This window comes from Podarcis raffonei, chromosome 6, assembly GCF_027172205.1.
Source record: "Podarcis raffonei isolate rPodRaf1 chromosome 6, rPodRaf1.pri, whole genome shotgun sequence".
Classification (NCBI taxonomy): Eukaryota; Metazoa; Chordata; class Lepidosauria; order Squamata; family Lacertidae; genus Podarcis; species Podarcis raffonei.
In genome coordinates this window covers 66,529,469-66,546,046 of record NC_070607.1, presented here as the reverse complement: position 1 = coordinate 66,546,046, position 16,578 = coordinate 66,529,469, and the positions used below count along the sequence as shown (strand labels likewise).

The following is a 16,578-nucleotide window of genomic DNA, read 5'->3' as shown; positions in this document are numbered from 1 at the left end:
GACCAAGAAAGTTGCAGTCGCTGATGCAGTTCATCTTTTTCATTTCAGCAAACAATGGTACTTTTAGTTCATGTGTGTGCTTGAGGCGTGAACTGCTGCTGCTCAATCCCCTTAAGGTGAACTTCTAATTGTGTAGCTGTTCCATTGGCTCATTCAGTGATTCTCATATGCCGAGCATTGCAGGAGATCAGTAAGAGAAACTGCAAGTCTGGACTAATACATTCATGCCAAGGAGTTTGATAGCTTTTCCTAAGCATGAATAAAACTATTGCATGCTAACTAAGAGGCTTCCTACAGTTTAAAAGGGGGTGGTTGTAGAGGACTAGGGAATCTAATGAAGAAAACCAATATGGAGGGCAATTCAAAGGAAAGTCATTGCCAGAGGCAGTCATTAAAATTCAATGAGGAGCAAGCAGAAGGTTTGTGTGTTTTTTAACATGCAGGTGAAGAACTTTTGATCAGAGTACCAGCACACACCTGGTACCCGCGCCTCCGGTCTTTATGCATACAACAAAAATACATCTAGATGACTGCAATGAGAATGGTTGAGAAGCTTCATTTTGTGCAGAATCGGACAGTGCTTGATGCAAACTTAAAGGAACTTCACTGTCTGTCAATTTAAAGGCTGGTACTTAACCTTTTAACCTTTACAACCCAAAATAGCTTTGTGCTCAAACTACCACACCTCACATGCTTATCAATGATACTGGGAATTTGCATCTACTGGGCCTGAAATCTCTGAGTCCAGTCCCTCTATAGCTCTATTTTCATTCTGGTTTGTTACTAGAATAGGGAACCAAAAGCAGTGAATCAATGACCTTCTCAAAATACCACTTTCATTGGAATTTTAGCTTACAATTCCAAGTTTTTTTCAGACATGGAGCTCTACAATGGATTGCTCTACTCAGCATGGTATATATTGAATTTTCAGTGACAAGCAAAAACCTTTCAATTCACCCAAGCGTTAAAAAAATTCTTTTATCTTAAATTTTTAAACTTCAAACTCCACTGCTGGAATGTGAAATGCTTGCAACATTCTAGCGACTTTTGGGGTTGTCCCAATTGTAGACAATTTCTGAGAGTTTATTGTTGATCAATATGGCTATTCTTTGTTTCTTAAAATTGGACTCTTAATTGCACTTTCATGCATCATTTGTGTTGTTGCTTTAATTTTTGTATACTGACTTGAAATCATTGATAAAAGACAGTATAAACATTCTAAATTACATACATAACAAAAATGCAAAAGGGACTTTTTGAGAATATTTGCCAGACAAGCAGAATGCACCTAGTTTTTTCAATATGATCAAAATATTAATATGTCTGCTGACCTACCTCAGACAGCCAGTGGCATTGAAGAATACCTCTGGGTCAATAATTTCTCTTGATCTAGTACTAACACCATCAGACCAGCCAGAAAAAGGAATAATAACACGATCAGTCAGAACAGGAAGAGCTTCATGTATTAAATCTTCTTTCAGTTCATCTGTGGACGATAAGTTCCAGAGCAATCCTGGAAAGCAAATACATGAGACACATTGCTATAGCTTCCTGTCATTCTCATTTAGATTCATAATAATAATAATTTTATTATTTATACCTGTCCATCTGGCTGGGATTCCCCAGCCACTCTGGGTGGCTCCCAGCAGAACATTAAAAACAGAATAAAATTTCAGACATTAAAAATTTCCCTAAATAGGGATTCAAGAGGAAACTGTAAAACTAATAGGTATTCTGAAAGTGAGTCTCCAAATGTTCATGGAAGGCATTCAAGCTACAGTCATGTTAAAATAAATTCTACCTGCCTCACTGCCTGCTTATGAATGATACTGGGAATCTATGTCTACTGGGCCTGAAATCTCTGATCCCACATAGCTTTATTTCCGTTCTGGTGTGTTACTGGGATAGGGAAGAAAAAAAACCAGGGAACCAAAATATCAATCTAGAAGATTGTCTTTCCTTTTAACAAACTGGTAGTGTTTCTTTATTAAATTCCAACTTCTCTTCCACTTGCTGCATTAAATGAAAAAGCACCAATACTGAGGTTTTCCAATACAGTGGTACCTCAGTTTACGAACAGTCCTGTTTATGAACTATTCGGTTTATGAACTCCGCAAAACTGGAAGTAGTGTTCCAGTTTGCGAACTTTACCTCGGTCTAAGAACAGAATCCAAACAGTGGAAGGGCACCGGCAGTGGGAGGCCTCATTAGGGAAAGCATGCCTCGGTTTAAGAAAGGACTTCTGGAACGGATTAAGTTTGTAAACCGAGGTAACACTGTATACAAATATATTGAAGTTTAGTCAATTTTAGGTTTCCTATCTTGAGGGCTTCCACCCACACAACAAGACTTCCTCTTCTGTCCCCAATCTGTTCAGGGTTTGGCGGCGAGCACAGGGAGCACACAGAGTGAAGAGATGGAGGAAGTTCCATTGTGAAGGTATAAATCTTTGCTCTAATGGGACACCTTTGTTGGACACAACCCAATATTTATGCACTAATTTGTATTAGTGATTTACTGTTCCAGTTGCTCCAACATTGTTATGAAAGGGTGGAGGTACCTGTCAGCTGCTTCTGTATCTCTGTGCTCCCAGTCCTTCTCAAGAGGCTGACACATTCTCGAATTCCATTCTGACGGCGGGTTTCTAGCTTGTTGGTTGGATTTCTGAAAACTAAGTTTCGGAGGGCCCCAGCTGCAGCCTGTTGCACATTCTCATCTGGGCTGCGCAGAAGCTCAATAAGCTTGGAAATGCCACCAAGCCGATAGACCTAACAAAGAAGGGATTTAAATGTTTTTTGATCAAAACTGTTTAGAAACCTCTCTTGTTTTTTCTGCAGATAGGAAGCATTCGTGTTGAAGGTTAACATATGACGTATACTCATTGCAGTGACCAGTGTTGAACTACTACTGGCTTTACTGTGAATATTCATTCATTTAATTTATTTATTAAATCTGTATACTTCCCTTCATCTGTAGAGCTCAGGGAAGTTCACAGCATAAAAATACAAAATAAAAATACATAATACATAATATAAACATAATAAACACATGACAAAGTACATAATAAAAACAAAAACAAAACAATAACACCCTCCCCCTATATATGTATATGTGCCCCATATAGTAGGTTTTATTGCATGCATAAACTGCTGCTTCCTATTGCACATGATAGCATTAAGAGTTTATAGAGTGTTCCTTGGGGCCCAAAATCTCTTCTTCCTTTAAAATAATGAACCAATGCTTTTGATTGGTTCAAAAGCCACCTTGGTGCAGAGGTCACTCACTATACGTGAAGGAAGGAACGCTTTGCTGATGAGTCAGGGCAGTTTCTGCAATTCATCAGTTCAGGTGATAGCAGTCTAAGTTCCAACATGCCATGTACCGTAGGGGAAAGGGTGTGCTCTTGTTCGTTGACTGCTGAAAGCTCTGGTCTAGACCTCACTTGGTTCAATGACCCTTGTACAATATTATTTGAAAAGGTGGAAGTGAGACTGGAAAGCTTATGTGTTAAAGAGGAAATGGGTGCTGCTCTAGGAAAGCCAGACTAGTCATGATGTAGAAAGTAAATATAAACAAACTGTTTATTGCAAATTCTTTAAGTTGTTGGACAGGCAGTTAATCAGGATCACTGCCCTGATATTTTATGACATGGCACTATAGAAATACTTTTTATAAATAAAAAATAATTCAGAATAAGTGCTTTCCTACTGGTCATATTTATTCCTCAAAATACTTTTTATCTCGCTCCTTCCATTGCCTAGTGGATTGGCATTATTGTTTGATATTAGAGCAAATTATATGTCCCAAACAGGTACTTTTTCCAAAAGTGTGCAAGATTTATTTGCCCTCATTGCAAGTTTGTTCTGAGTAAATTTTGGAAAAGGATATACCCATGAAGACAGCATGGTTATGTTATTCAGTAAAGTATCATTTTTGTTAATGGCATGATAATATGAATAATAATATTAACTGGATCCTGGCCTGCACCCAGCTTTGGCTAATGGGGATGCAGGCTCGGGACTTGGGCTGTGCCAGGGGGCAGAGCCAATGGAGCAGGTAGGCTTCCCTTGGATCCACCCCTTGCCCATTTAAACAACTCACACCTGGGACACTACCTATTTGTTCCTTCAGCAGCTTTTCCCCCCTGCACACCCACCCTCGGTTTAAGCTTATAGTCAAAGACTTTGTTGTGGCTATGGTGGTTGCTGTTCTTTAAGGGGGCCGGGTAGGAATTTGCCCACCGGGCTAACTGGCACTGACCTGGTGGTTTTGCCTACCTCATAGCAATAGTCATAACTGGTTGGGCATTGGGCCAATCCTTTGTTTTGGATGGAGGTTGTAGTCTCCATCAGCCCCTCCAAAAGCTGGGGTATCCCGTTAAAGGGATCCAGGGGGGAGTGGCCATGTCTGCATGCCCAGGTGGGTTCCAGGGCTGAAGGCACTCTCCCAGACAGCGGTCCCTGCAGGGGCCAACCTATTTGATGTAAATCTTAGGAACCCCCATCTGGATTGGCCACTCGTCACTTCCAGTAGTTGGGCCAGAAGTATTTTGATTGCCTCATGCCCAAGCCAAACCTCTTTCATCTGTATTCAATAAATTTGTGGTGTGTTTTGACCCCAAAACCAGCCTCATTGGTCTCTTATTTGCATGGGTAGGGGGAGTATGGAGTAGGGGGAGGGTATTTGTCTGACAGCTTACTTTCATAGAATCATAGAACCTTAGAGTTGGAAGGGACCCCAAGGGTCATCTAGTCCAAGCCCCTGCAATGCAGGAATCTCAACTAAAGCATCCATGAGAGATGGCCATTCAACCTCTGTTTAAAAACCTCCAAGGAAGGAGAGTCCACCACCTCTTGTGAGAGTCTGTTCCACTGCGGAACAGCTCTTACTTTCAGAAAGTTTTTCCAAATGTCTAGCCAGAATCTCCTTTCTTGAAACTTGAAGCCATTGGTTCAAGTCCTACACTCCAGAGCAGGGGAAAACATGCATACTCCCTCCTCCACGTGACAACCCTTAAGATATTTGAAGGTAGCTAGCATATCTCCTCTCAGCCTCCTCTTTTCCAGGCTAAACATACCCAGCTCCTTCAAATGCTCTTCATAAGGCTTAGTTTCCAGACCCTTGATTATCTTGGTCACCCTCCTCTGCACACGTTCCAGCTTGTCCACATCCTTCTTAAATTGTGATGCCCAGAACTGGACACAGTATTCCAAGTGTGGTCAGTGAGAATTTCAGAATTAGATAACCAATTTGTTCTGAAGGAACAAAAGTGGATATCCTAACTGTTTCGAAGCTGAATTTTGATACATTTATGGGATCTGACTGATGCATGCTAACATTGGTGCTGTTTTAGAAGTCAAATACTCAAAAAGAAAGTTTTCTCAGTTGTATTTGCAATTCTGACACAGTTCTTGAAAACATAAATTTAAAACAACTATATTTCAATTATCATTACTTGGAAATAACAAAACAAAAAAAACCATAATCACTCATATGCATCTGAATCAATTCAAATAACCACATCTGAACCTATGCCAAGAATTTTGAAGTCAGATGCTGATGCTCTGAACAGTTGTATATTTGGAAGTTTAAACATAAATTATTTGCAGAGAAGTAGAGCTTTGTGTGTGCCTAATAACTACCCAAAAAGGGCACCCAATGCACTGATGGTGAAGCCCCCTTTATACCCCTAGTATTACCTCTTAGTGTTGAATGGACAAGATACCTCTTCCCAATCTGACTTCCTCTTCTTTCTGGTGGAGCTACAGGAAACATGAGTCCTGACATAATTCCAAACATTAACGCATCTCCTACAAAGCCACACACAGCTGAAGTAGTGAGGAATAACTTTACCTCTTGCTTGGCAGATTCATCTTGAAAACAGGTGTGCTGCAGGTAGTAAGCCCCCATGGCATGGTACTTCTCATCTGAAGAACACAGGAATTGGATGGCTTTCTGAATAGTCATTGCTCCATAATCCATCTCGTCATTAACTATTCTAAACATAAAAAAAGAAAGGGGAAGGAAATGTCACTCACTGTGAGGAAGATTCCTTGCAGTTTAATAGCAAAAGAGTGGAAGAGCTGAAAATGAGTTACATCCTCGTCTTATCTAGGTGACAAGTATTAACAGGGAAGTACAGGAACTCTGAACAGTGCATAAATCCCACCCTGTAAACTATGTAAACACTATCTATCAACCAAAATGTTGTAAATATACAACAATAAGATTAAAATAACAAGATTACACTAAAGTTAAGATTCTAGCTACCTCCTTGCTCAATAAAACCATCCCACCATCTCTTCTGTACCATATTGAATGGACACCACTTCCCATAATGTAAAATCAGGCATAGGCAAACTCCGGCCCTCCAGATGTTTGGGACTACAATTCCCATCATCCCTGACCACCGGTCCTATTAGCTAGGGATGATGGGAATTGTAGTCCCAAACATCTGGAGGGCCGGAGTTTGCCTATGCCTGATGTAAATGATTCACCTAAATTAAAGGGTCAAAACCTTTATCCCATCCTCATCCCTTTTAGCCATAATCCAGCCTCATTTCCTCTTCAGTTCCTATTTTAGCATAAAATTGTCCTGTCATTCTCTTCTACTCACCCACCTAACTAGACCCCAGTATAGAAGTTATCCAACTGGATAGCAAACTAAGGGAAAGGACCAAGTGAACAATCTTCTAAGACATCTGGCTTGCACGGCAGCAATGCAATTTTACCTCATTCTAAATAATAATAATAATAATAATAATAATAATAATAATAATAATAATTTATTTATACCCCACCCATCTGGCTGAGTTTCCCCAGCCACTCTGGGCGGCTTCCAATCAAGTGTTATGGTCCCAAAGTACTTGCTACCACCCAAGAGTTGGGTAGCATAGGATAATTCTGTACCAACACAATCGTTATAAGCAGTATAGGAATAAGCAGTATAAGCTTATAGGAAAAAAGGTGCTGGTACTCACCACGAAGTTGTTACAATAAGTGTCACACTTTTAACATTTGTTGGGGGGGGGAGAATATGCCAGTACTGCATACCCTTGAGTACCCCAAGAAAAAAAGCCATGGTTGTATACCTGTAGACCTTGGAAATGTGAATGTACATAGCTACATGCTTAAGTTATTTTGTCTTGGAGTTTTGACTAGAAGCTGCAGCGTGGCGCCGTAGATAGCACAGTGTACTCATACAAAACTTATTTACATCTGCCACATCCAAAAGCAGCTGCCAAGTTCTGCACTACAAGTGCATATGGAAGATCACGGGTGAATCTTTTTTCTTCAGGTGAATCTCAAATTACCAGTTGTGATTTCCTTTTTAATCATCTTTTCTCTCTTTTTTTGGACTAGAAGCATTGGTATCCCATCAAAGGGATTCAGGGTGGAGGTGCTTCTGTCCAGGCACCCAGATGGGTGCTGACAGGTCAGGTGATCACAGGTGGGGTCACCCTGATTTGGTGTGTGTCATAGGGTGGTTCATAACCTTGGTTAACCCTGCCAAAATAATCAACCAGCAACTAGGCTGGTTGATCCAGGTTACACACCCAGTGCCTGCACCCAAAACCTGTTGACATCTGTAATCAATAAAGTTGTGACCTGTATAAATCTCAAGTGGTTTTCCTGCGTTTATTGCAATTCTACAAGGCTTGGGGCTGACCACCCACAGCTTCACTGCGCCTGGGGCCCACAACCATCTATTCAGCCTTAGGCAAGTCTTAAAATAGGTAATGAGGAAAAAAACAAAGTCTTTTTCTGCTCGCTCCTGATAAAATATTCAAAGTAGAAATAATTCTATAAGCATGTTGATTAACTGATGGAGCTGGAATATCAGAGCAAATGTTTGGCATGCTTAGGTGTAGCAATCCATCCTGGAATGTTTTACACCCAGAGATAAATCAATTCTCAAGTCTCAACTGATAACCATTCTCAGTCCTCAGCCTGTCCCAAATTTGTAGGTACACGGTGCTCTATTATGCAATGTGCCACTTAGTAGGTTTTCAGGACACCAGGAATAACTATGAACATGCATCAGAACATTTTGCAAAAAACAAACCAAACCAAAAACCCTAGAAAATTTACCAAGCCCCTGTTTCTGGTTTAAGTCTCATTGTTTCATAAAAAAGCACAATCCCTTACCATTTCTGCAGTTTAGGCGAATTAACATATTTTATTTGAGAGCAAAAACTAAGGGCTTTTCCACCAAGTAAGAAAGATATTTTCCAATAGAATTTTCTTCTACAAGCCACTACACATTCATATCCTAGAACCACTTTGCTTCCTCTATTGTGAATACAGCAATTACAAAAATGTTGAGTAAATATAACAAATAGGGCAGGCTCTCAGTTTAGACATGTTCTTTCATAGTTATCCATCTCTGCACCTCTCCTTCTGTGGTCATAAACAGGGTGTGGCGGGGGGGGGGGAATGTGGTTGCAGGATGACCAGGGACTGACAAGCTTTGTTCCGGACACACTCCATGTGAAGTGACTTTGCCCAGCACTGCATGGCCTAGAGAGCAGTGAAATAGGTGGAAATTCACCCCCACACCAGGGCTCTTGCACAATCTTGGAGGGATCCTCCTATGGCATCTCAAGAGAGAAGGATGGGGTCAAAGGTTTTTAAGGCCATTTTGCCCTGCGAATTAGCCACCCTGAGATTAGAAGCAGAGGCAGATTTAGGGGAGTTTGACCGGTTCAGTTGCAATGGGCATGGAGCTTTGGGGATGTCACCAAAGACACCAAAACTATTATTTAGAATGGAATGAGAGAGGACTCTGCAGAACGAAGAGCAGCTGGCCCGTCTCCCCCACTTGTCCTACCCGCCAGATTATTTAAAAACAGTTTTCAATTTGAAGATTCTGTTTTCAGAGGCCTCTAGGTTATAGAAGCTGTTTCCCTTGGAGAAAGGATTGGCATTACCAGTGGCATCAAATCCTCTCCAAATTAGATATTGGACTGAATTTTCAAGTTCTAAAGTGCTTCAGAACCATGCAGATAGTCTCAATTCTAGAAAGGAGACAACTCCCCAACAAGAACAAGTTCAACTGGCAAGAAGATTCAGCAACCAGGCCCAGTGCTTCAAGACAGACAACTCCCAAATCTGAACCAGTTCTACAAGGTGAACCACACCCTATCAGGAAAGGCGCTACAAAGAGACCACTCCTGAGAGACATTTGGCAGAGGACAGTGTTTCTCACTCAACAGTTATGCTGCTGATGAATCTTCATGAGCTGAAATGGCTCTCTCATTTTTTAAAAGCTCTATAATAAACCAGATCTGTAATAATATTTTCAGTGGTAACTAGCCTTTTCTTAGGGAGAAGTTTGGGCAGGGCAACTAATTTGACACTCCAGAGTGGCAGAATCTCCTCCTCACACACCCAAAAGAGTCATGAGTGGTGTTATAGAGACTAACACATTTATTATGACATAGACTTTGGTGGACTAATATCCACTTTGCCCTAAGTCTGAAGTGCTATCCTAAGTTAGCAGGTATGCAGCAGCCCATACTTGTCTGCTTAGGATAACACTTCAGGCCTCTAAAGAAGTAGACTCTAGTTCATAAAAGCTTGTGCCATTTTCTGTTCTTTAAAGGTGCAACAAGACTTTTTGTAATTTTAAGCTAAAGTTCCATAGAGTTCCAAAACATTTTTCTGGATTCCATGTCACATGCCTCATAATAATAATAATAATAATAATAATAATAATAATAATAATATACTGCCCTATACCTGCAAGTCTCAGGGCGGTTCACAGAATAAATCTAACTGAAATCTATACATCAGTTTTCACTGGAATTTTCTTTACTCCAAAGCTTAAGACATTTTAAAGTTACCACTAGTAGGCTAAACTAATTACTTGAACCTCACTTAAAATTTTAGTTCATAACTCTTTACTTGGGAAGAACAGATAGAGTAGAGGCATATGTTATTGGTGCTGAATATCTGACTGCCATTATTAGTGTCACAGACAAATGATCTGTTAAATGTGGTTTCAAGTTATATTCTTTAACATGGAATTTTCCCTTTCCAGCTGAGATCCAAACAGTGCAATCCTATGAATGGTTACTTAGAAGCTCCATTGTGTCTAGTCCAACTTGCTTAGGATTGCAAACTAAATGGCTCAAGTCTTGATTCATACAAGCCACATCAAAAAATCAGGAGGCAAAACACCAGAATAAGGTTCTGATGGGATTCAGAATTGGCAAACCTTTTCTTTCTGCATGGTGATGAAAACCAAGTAAATTGCCCTGCAGACCATGAAGAAGAAATCACAAGCAGAAAGGACACACATGAGAACTTACTTTGAGTTAACCTGTCCATAGACTGCATCCTGCTTGCTGCTAGCAACAGGCTGTACATAGACCATGCTGGCAGAGGTGCAAGAGGGGCTGCGGACTGGAACTACTTTGTTTGGCCTTGTTGCAGTTGTAATTCCATGCTGGTTGTTGCTTGTGCTGTTGTAGAGGCTATGGCGATGCATACTGGTCTTGTGACTCACACGGCTTCCACTCTGGTTTCTCCTCAGTGTGCCTCTTGGAGGGTCATAGTAGAGGTCTGGCTCACTCCGGCTACTCTTCATAGTCTGCACAAGGCAGTAATCACTGCCAGGAACAGTTGGGCTACAGACCTTGTTGTAGTTCCGGCTGCCCCAGCCATCCATTTGGCTGTAGGAGCTGTAGCGTTTGTTCTCGGCTTCTCTTTTGAGGGTTCCATTGTACAGCTGGGGGAGATTGGGGAGAGGGAGAAGGGGAAGAATAGGAAATACAAGGATCAAAGTTAGAATTTCACTTGCTTTACAAAGACCACTTAGATCCCTGAGAGGTACTGAGCACCATGTCCAATGAAAGTAGAGTGGCCATGTGCTCTTATACTGGACAACCTTCCATTCGAAGGGCTGTCCAGTCCAAGCCCAGCTTAAAGATGAAGTACCCTAAGAAGGCAAAGCAGGGGCCTTGACATTGCCCATCAACAGTTACTACTTGTCAGCACACTGATCAGAATTCCCTTCCATGTGCTTCTATTTAAATTAGAATATCTATTTTTCAAAAAAATGCATCTCTATACAAAAAATATCCTATGCAAATTTTATGTATTTCCTCTATCTGGGGGATGCATAAGTAACCACTCTAATCAAAAGTAGCATTCCACTCATTACCTTTGATAGGAAGAATGAATGAGCCATGTTCAGTAGAAGCAGTGACAGCCCAAGACATTTTGCTACCTGAAGCAAAGTCCACATGGCACACCCATCACCAAGATTTGGGCCAAGATTTTTTTAAGGCTTTCTGCACCATATAGGAAGCACTCTTTTTCTGCCACACCCCACCAGTGCTGCTTTATGGAGCCATAGCCAGATCTACAGTCCTCCTACTCATGGAAGCTATAGCGAAAGGGGCAGGGAGCAGGATGGTCAGGCCTGAATCAGGCTGGTGCAGCAATGGGGCCTGGATCCCCAAACAGCTGTGCCACAGATCCTGGCCTGGCTCATCCCCACATGTGAAACACCCCTTTAAGGATACTGCAAAGCCTTCCATGAGACTGGTGGCCAGTCGGAGGCTGCCAGAATTGGATGGAGCACCTCCTAATCCAACACACAAACACACATCTGGTAGAAGGACAGTTTAGGTTGCTCTGGACGAAACCAATTCCTGCCTTCATCTAGTCTCATAATGGCTCTGCCTAAAGCAAGACATTTCACATTGCTGGTGAATTTCACTCTACTCAGCACCCCTCGGGATTTTTCTCATCACAGCATTACACATTAATATGAACCGAGTGTATTTTTACCCCTCCGCTCTCAACAACAAAGTAGAGGGGAAAGGACAAAAAGTGCAAATAAAATAGAGAATTGCAACCACAGGCCAGAGCTGTCTCAACAATTCACTGAAGTTCAGTGCAGCAATTTAAGAACTTCCTAATAAATTCTCATTTCCCCCCCACCTCACTGAGGCTTTTTGCATCTACTTAATGAACATATGTTCAGAAATTTGGATTTGTGAAGAATCTCAAGTATGTCCTGGCCTACAGTGTAAACATGTTGAACCATCTTCAAGATTAGAGTATCTCTAACCCTCTCTGGCAAAGTACCTAACTCTCTTAAGAGAAGGAGACAGACTGTGAAACACCTTGGTATGGATTCATTCAGTTCAAGGCTATTTGTGTGCTCATTTGAAGGTTACTCTTTTACCACACATTTCAAGCAGAATATACTGTATTTTTTGCTCTATAAGACTAACTTTTTCCCTCCTAAAAAGTAAGGGGAAATGTGTGTGCGTCTTATGGAGCGAATGCAGGCTGTGCAGCTATCCCAGAAGCCAGAACAGCAAGAGGGATCGCTGCACAGTGAAAGCAGCAATCCCTCTTGCTGTTCTGGCTTCTGAGATTCAGAATATTTTTTTTCTTGTTTTCCTCCTCCAAAAACTAGGTGTCTTGTTTTTGCGTCTTGTGGTCTGGTGCGTCTTATAGAGCGAAAAATACGGTACATCCATGTATCCATGTAACAATAACAACTTCAGTAATTTGTGCTTGAGCTTGCTTTTCCCTCTTTTCTCCCACCCCCCTTTTCTTCATGTATCATGTCCTTTTAGATGGTGAGCCTGAGGGCAGGGACCTACTACAGATATTTGTAAGCTGCTCCAAGAGGCATTCTGCCTAAAGGGTAGGTTTTAGAAATGCAATAAATAAATAGTGAAACCAGAATGTGCAGCAGCATCCCATGGTGTTTACTCAGGATAAATAAATCCCACTGTATTCACTAGGAGTTTTGCTTTCAGTTAGCACACATATTAAGGCTAGATCTAGACACATCAAAGAAGCGTTTCAGTTAAATGCATTGTAAACTCATACAGGGAAATCCAGTAGGGAAAGACAGGATTCCACAGTGCCATCTGGTGTCACAGTTTTATATTGCATATACAACGTTTTTTCTTTGCCAATCTAGCTGAGTCCTAAGTGTCTGTGAGACAGCTGCTAATTATGTCCCTAACATGATGCATTCAAGCAAAGTGTTAATGTCATAACTTCTGAGTTTGTTTTTTAAGCATGCACACCAGTTTTGCTCTACTGCAGGCTTCCTCAGCCTTGGCCCTCCAGATGTTTTGGGCCTACAAATCCCATGATCCCCAGCTAGCAGGACCAGTGGTCAGGAATGATGGGAATTGTAGTCTCAAAACATCTGGCGGGCCAAGGTTGAGGAAGCCTGCTCTACTGCATCACTGGGATTCAGTGGGTTCTCTGAGACCTTCTTCCTTGTGTAGAGTACTATTCCAGTTAAAATGCACCCAAATTTATGCCTTAGTCTTCCAAACTCAGGGAAGCGTTTCGCTGACACAAAGCTTGCCCTGAGAGGAATGTGTCCTTGTTGGAGACAGAACATTTTCCTTTCCTGTTAAATGTGAGAAGCTATGGCCCTCTCCTGTCCATCTTACTGAGAGACCATCTGCTATCTGACATGGCAGGAAAAAAGAAAAGAAAGCTGAAGAGCAAAAGTAGATCTTTGCTTTCAGTATAAAAGAGCAATGCTGTCTATTAAAAAACAAACCACCAGCTAGAATCCTGGGAAAGAATGAGATGCAGAACCTTGGAGCCTGTGATATCAGGGTTCAGCTTATAGCAAAATTCAAACATTGGTTTTGATAATGAGCTTCTTTTAACACCATAGAAGCTGTTTTTCCACATCTCTGCAGGATAAATCTTGTGCATCTCACTCCACCCAAGCTGTGCTTGCATTGACTTGTTTCTAAGAACTTGTTTAGCAGAAAGGTGTCTTCCCAGAGCTAATAACTTGGCATCCACAGCTCCCAGCTTCACTGGGAAGAAGAACATGCTAACAACTCAATAGCACAGAAAAGGAGCCTGCCATTCCAAAATTCAGGATAGCCCCCTTGATAATTCCTTCTCATAAACACATCAAAATGAACAGTGTACAAACACACTTGTGCACAAACGTCTTTTTTGTTTGTTCTCCTTCCAGACACTTGATGTGAATAAATGCAAAAGAAAACAGAAGCCTTACATAAATAATATGTTAAGTCTTTAATGGAAACATAATAGCTAGCTTTTGTTAGCTGCAAATGCCCCAGGGACTCAACGTCTGTGCCAAGCTGCTATCTCTCTATTATTCTCTCTTTTGCTGCTATAAAGGTGTATGGCTTACTAAAAAAAAAAAAGAGTGTAGCCAAGGTAAGTCTCCAGCCATTCAAGCTAGATCACCTAAACATTAGGAAGAACTTCCTGACAGTAAGAGCTGTTCGACAGTGGAATTTGCTGCCAAGGAGTGTGGTGGAGTCTCCTTCTTTGGAGGTCTTTAAGCAGAGGCTTGACAACCATATGTCAGGAGTGCTCTGATGGTGTTTCCTGCTTGGCAGGGGGTTGGACTCGATGGCCCTTGTGGTCTCTTCCAACTCTATGATTCTATGATTCTATGATTCTAGATCAGACAGCCTTGAACATAGCCCACATAGTTTGAATGCAGCAAATGTCAACACTGGAGCAGCAAACAGCTGATCAAGCTAGCCCTCAACTTGAAGTGCAAGAAGTAGAATGATGGAGAAGGGGACCACAATGCCATGTGGAATTTAGTATAACAACCTTTGGGTATCTCTCATTTAGCCTGTACCACCAAGACTGGTCCTGGTCCTAGTTTCCCAGTCTGGGTTTGGATCTGGCATGAGGTATCAGCAGTAGAATTAGCATGGCTGAACCAAGACATTTTGGCATCCAAGGTGGACCCCAAAATGGTGTTCCTTATCCTGCTAGGGAAGAAAGTGTGAGAGGAGATATACAGCAGGAACAAAGAGTAAGGTTGATAGTGGGATCTGCTGCCTCTATAGATCTTGCCACCTGAGGCAGTCACCTCACCTTTCCTCCTGGGTGGGTTGGCCCTGAGGATCAGCATAGTAGCCCTACCATCATTTGATTTTCTTAAAATAGTATTGAAGAGCCATATTTTTTCCACAGCCTTTACTGGCTACTGCACATCAAGCTGTGGAAATGGTTCCTGTTTGTCTAGGTATTTGTTGCTTTTGTGATGGCTCTTACTGGTGGTATGAAATAAATAACTTCAAATGGTACAAATTATATTTTATTTTATGTCCATATTGTAAAGCACCTGGTGATGGAATTTCCTTGAAAAGTGGCTCATAAATCATATTTGATCCCATAAATAAATGGTGGGGTATCAAAAGCACTAAATCAACACATCTGACACCACCCCAACCCACCTCCACACAAAACAAAACCCTTTATACAAAGGCAACTTGAACATGTTGAACCCTTGCAGCTTGACACGAAACAAATATGTTTGGGCATATACTGTATACCTTCCAGACTGGTTAAATGCCAACCCACCCTTTTCAACAAACATTTTGAATAGGCTCAGGTTCTGGCTCCCAACTTTGTGTGCATGCCAAGATCACCAAAAACAAGGAAATAATGATTCGGTGAAGAGCCTCTCTGCATTCTTCTGCCAAGTCCATTTGCAATTGAGGCTGGCCTGTTAGGTGAAGGGGCACTGCCTCACTAACCTAAGCTTGCCTTCAGCCAGCCCTCCAGCTGCCTGTTTCTACTACAACAACTCTAGGTAATGGCAATAGCTACAATCTTCTTTCTCCAGTGTTGTCCCTTGCAGAATTTAGCAGGGACGAGGATGCAGACAAAGACAGAATTAGTTGGCTCTGCCTGTCAATGACTCTGGCTCCAACCACTGTTGACCTGCCTGCCCTACAAGTCCCAACGGACCCCAGCACCACTGTCCATTTCCCACAGAAGGCGGCTGCTTTAAGCAAATATCTCTCACCGCTTGAATTATTGAGTACCGCTATGGAAGCAGTCAATGTCAGATCCATTAACACGTGGCTAACAAGGGCAGTTGGCAGGGGCAAGTTTTTCACATTTGTTTTGTTTCAGTCTAGAGCAGCTGATAAGCATTAGAATCAGGTTCCTTGTGGGATCCATCATGCTTTGGACCCAGTAGATCCATAGATTCAGTTTTAGCGTGGGTGGTGCTGTGGTCTAAACCACTGAGCCTCTTGGGCTTGCCGATCAGAAGGTCGGTGGTTTGAATCCCCACGACGGGGTGAGCTCCCATTGCTTGGTCCCAGCTCCTGCCAACCTAGCAGTTTGAAAGCCCGTCAAAGTGCAAGTAGATCAATAGGTACCACTCTGGCGGGAAGGTAAATGGCGTTTCTGTGTGCTGCTCTGGTTTTGCCAGAAGCGGCTTAGTCATGCTGGCCACATGACCCGGAAGCTGTATGCCGGCTCCCTCAGCCAATAAAGTGAGATAAGCGCCGCAACCCCAGAGTCGTCTGTGACTGGACTTAACTGTCAGGGGTCCTTTACCTTTACCTTTTACTGGCTACCATTGATAGTAGCTTCTGCCCACCAATGGCACTCCTCTCTGATGGCAGAAGTTTATGGGGATTTTAAAATTTTGCTCTAAACTATGACTGGGGCCAAGCAATCCAATGATTCTGCTAATGTATATCAGCAGCTTGTTAATGTCAGCATAACATCAGTGTATCTTAGGATCCCATAGCAATCTAGGTGACATAGATGGAAAATATATTA

General features: G+C 41.9%; 1 protein-coding gene across 1 annotated transcript in view; it reads right to left on the bottom strand.

The window, feature by feature from the left end:
* PKP1 (plakophilin 1) overlaps positions 1–16,578 on the bottom strand; it is a 43,627-nt gene that overhangs the window by 8,695 nt on the left and 18,354 nt on the right. Inside the window, exons 3-6 of the mRNA XM_053393658.1 lie at positions 10,314–10,732; positions 5,854–5,998; positions 2,561–2,768; positions 1,336–1,513 (exon numbers count right to left, since the gene is read on the bottom strand). Coding sequence (XP_053249633.1) covers positions 1,336–1,513; positions 2,561–2,768; positions 5,854–5,998; positions 10,314–10,732 — 950 coding nt within the window. The remainder of the gene's footprint in view (positions 1–1,335; positions 1,514–2,560; positions 2,769–5,853; positions 5,999–10,313; positions 10,733–16,578) is intronic.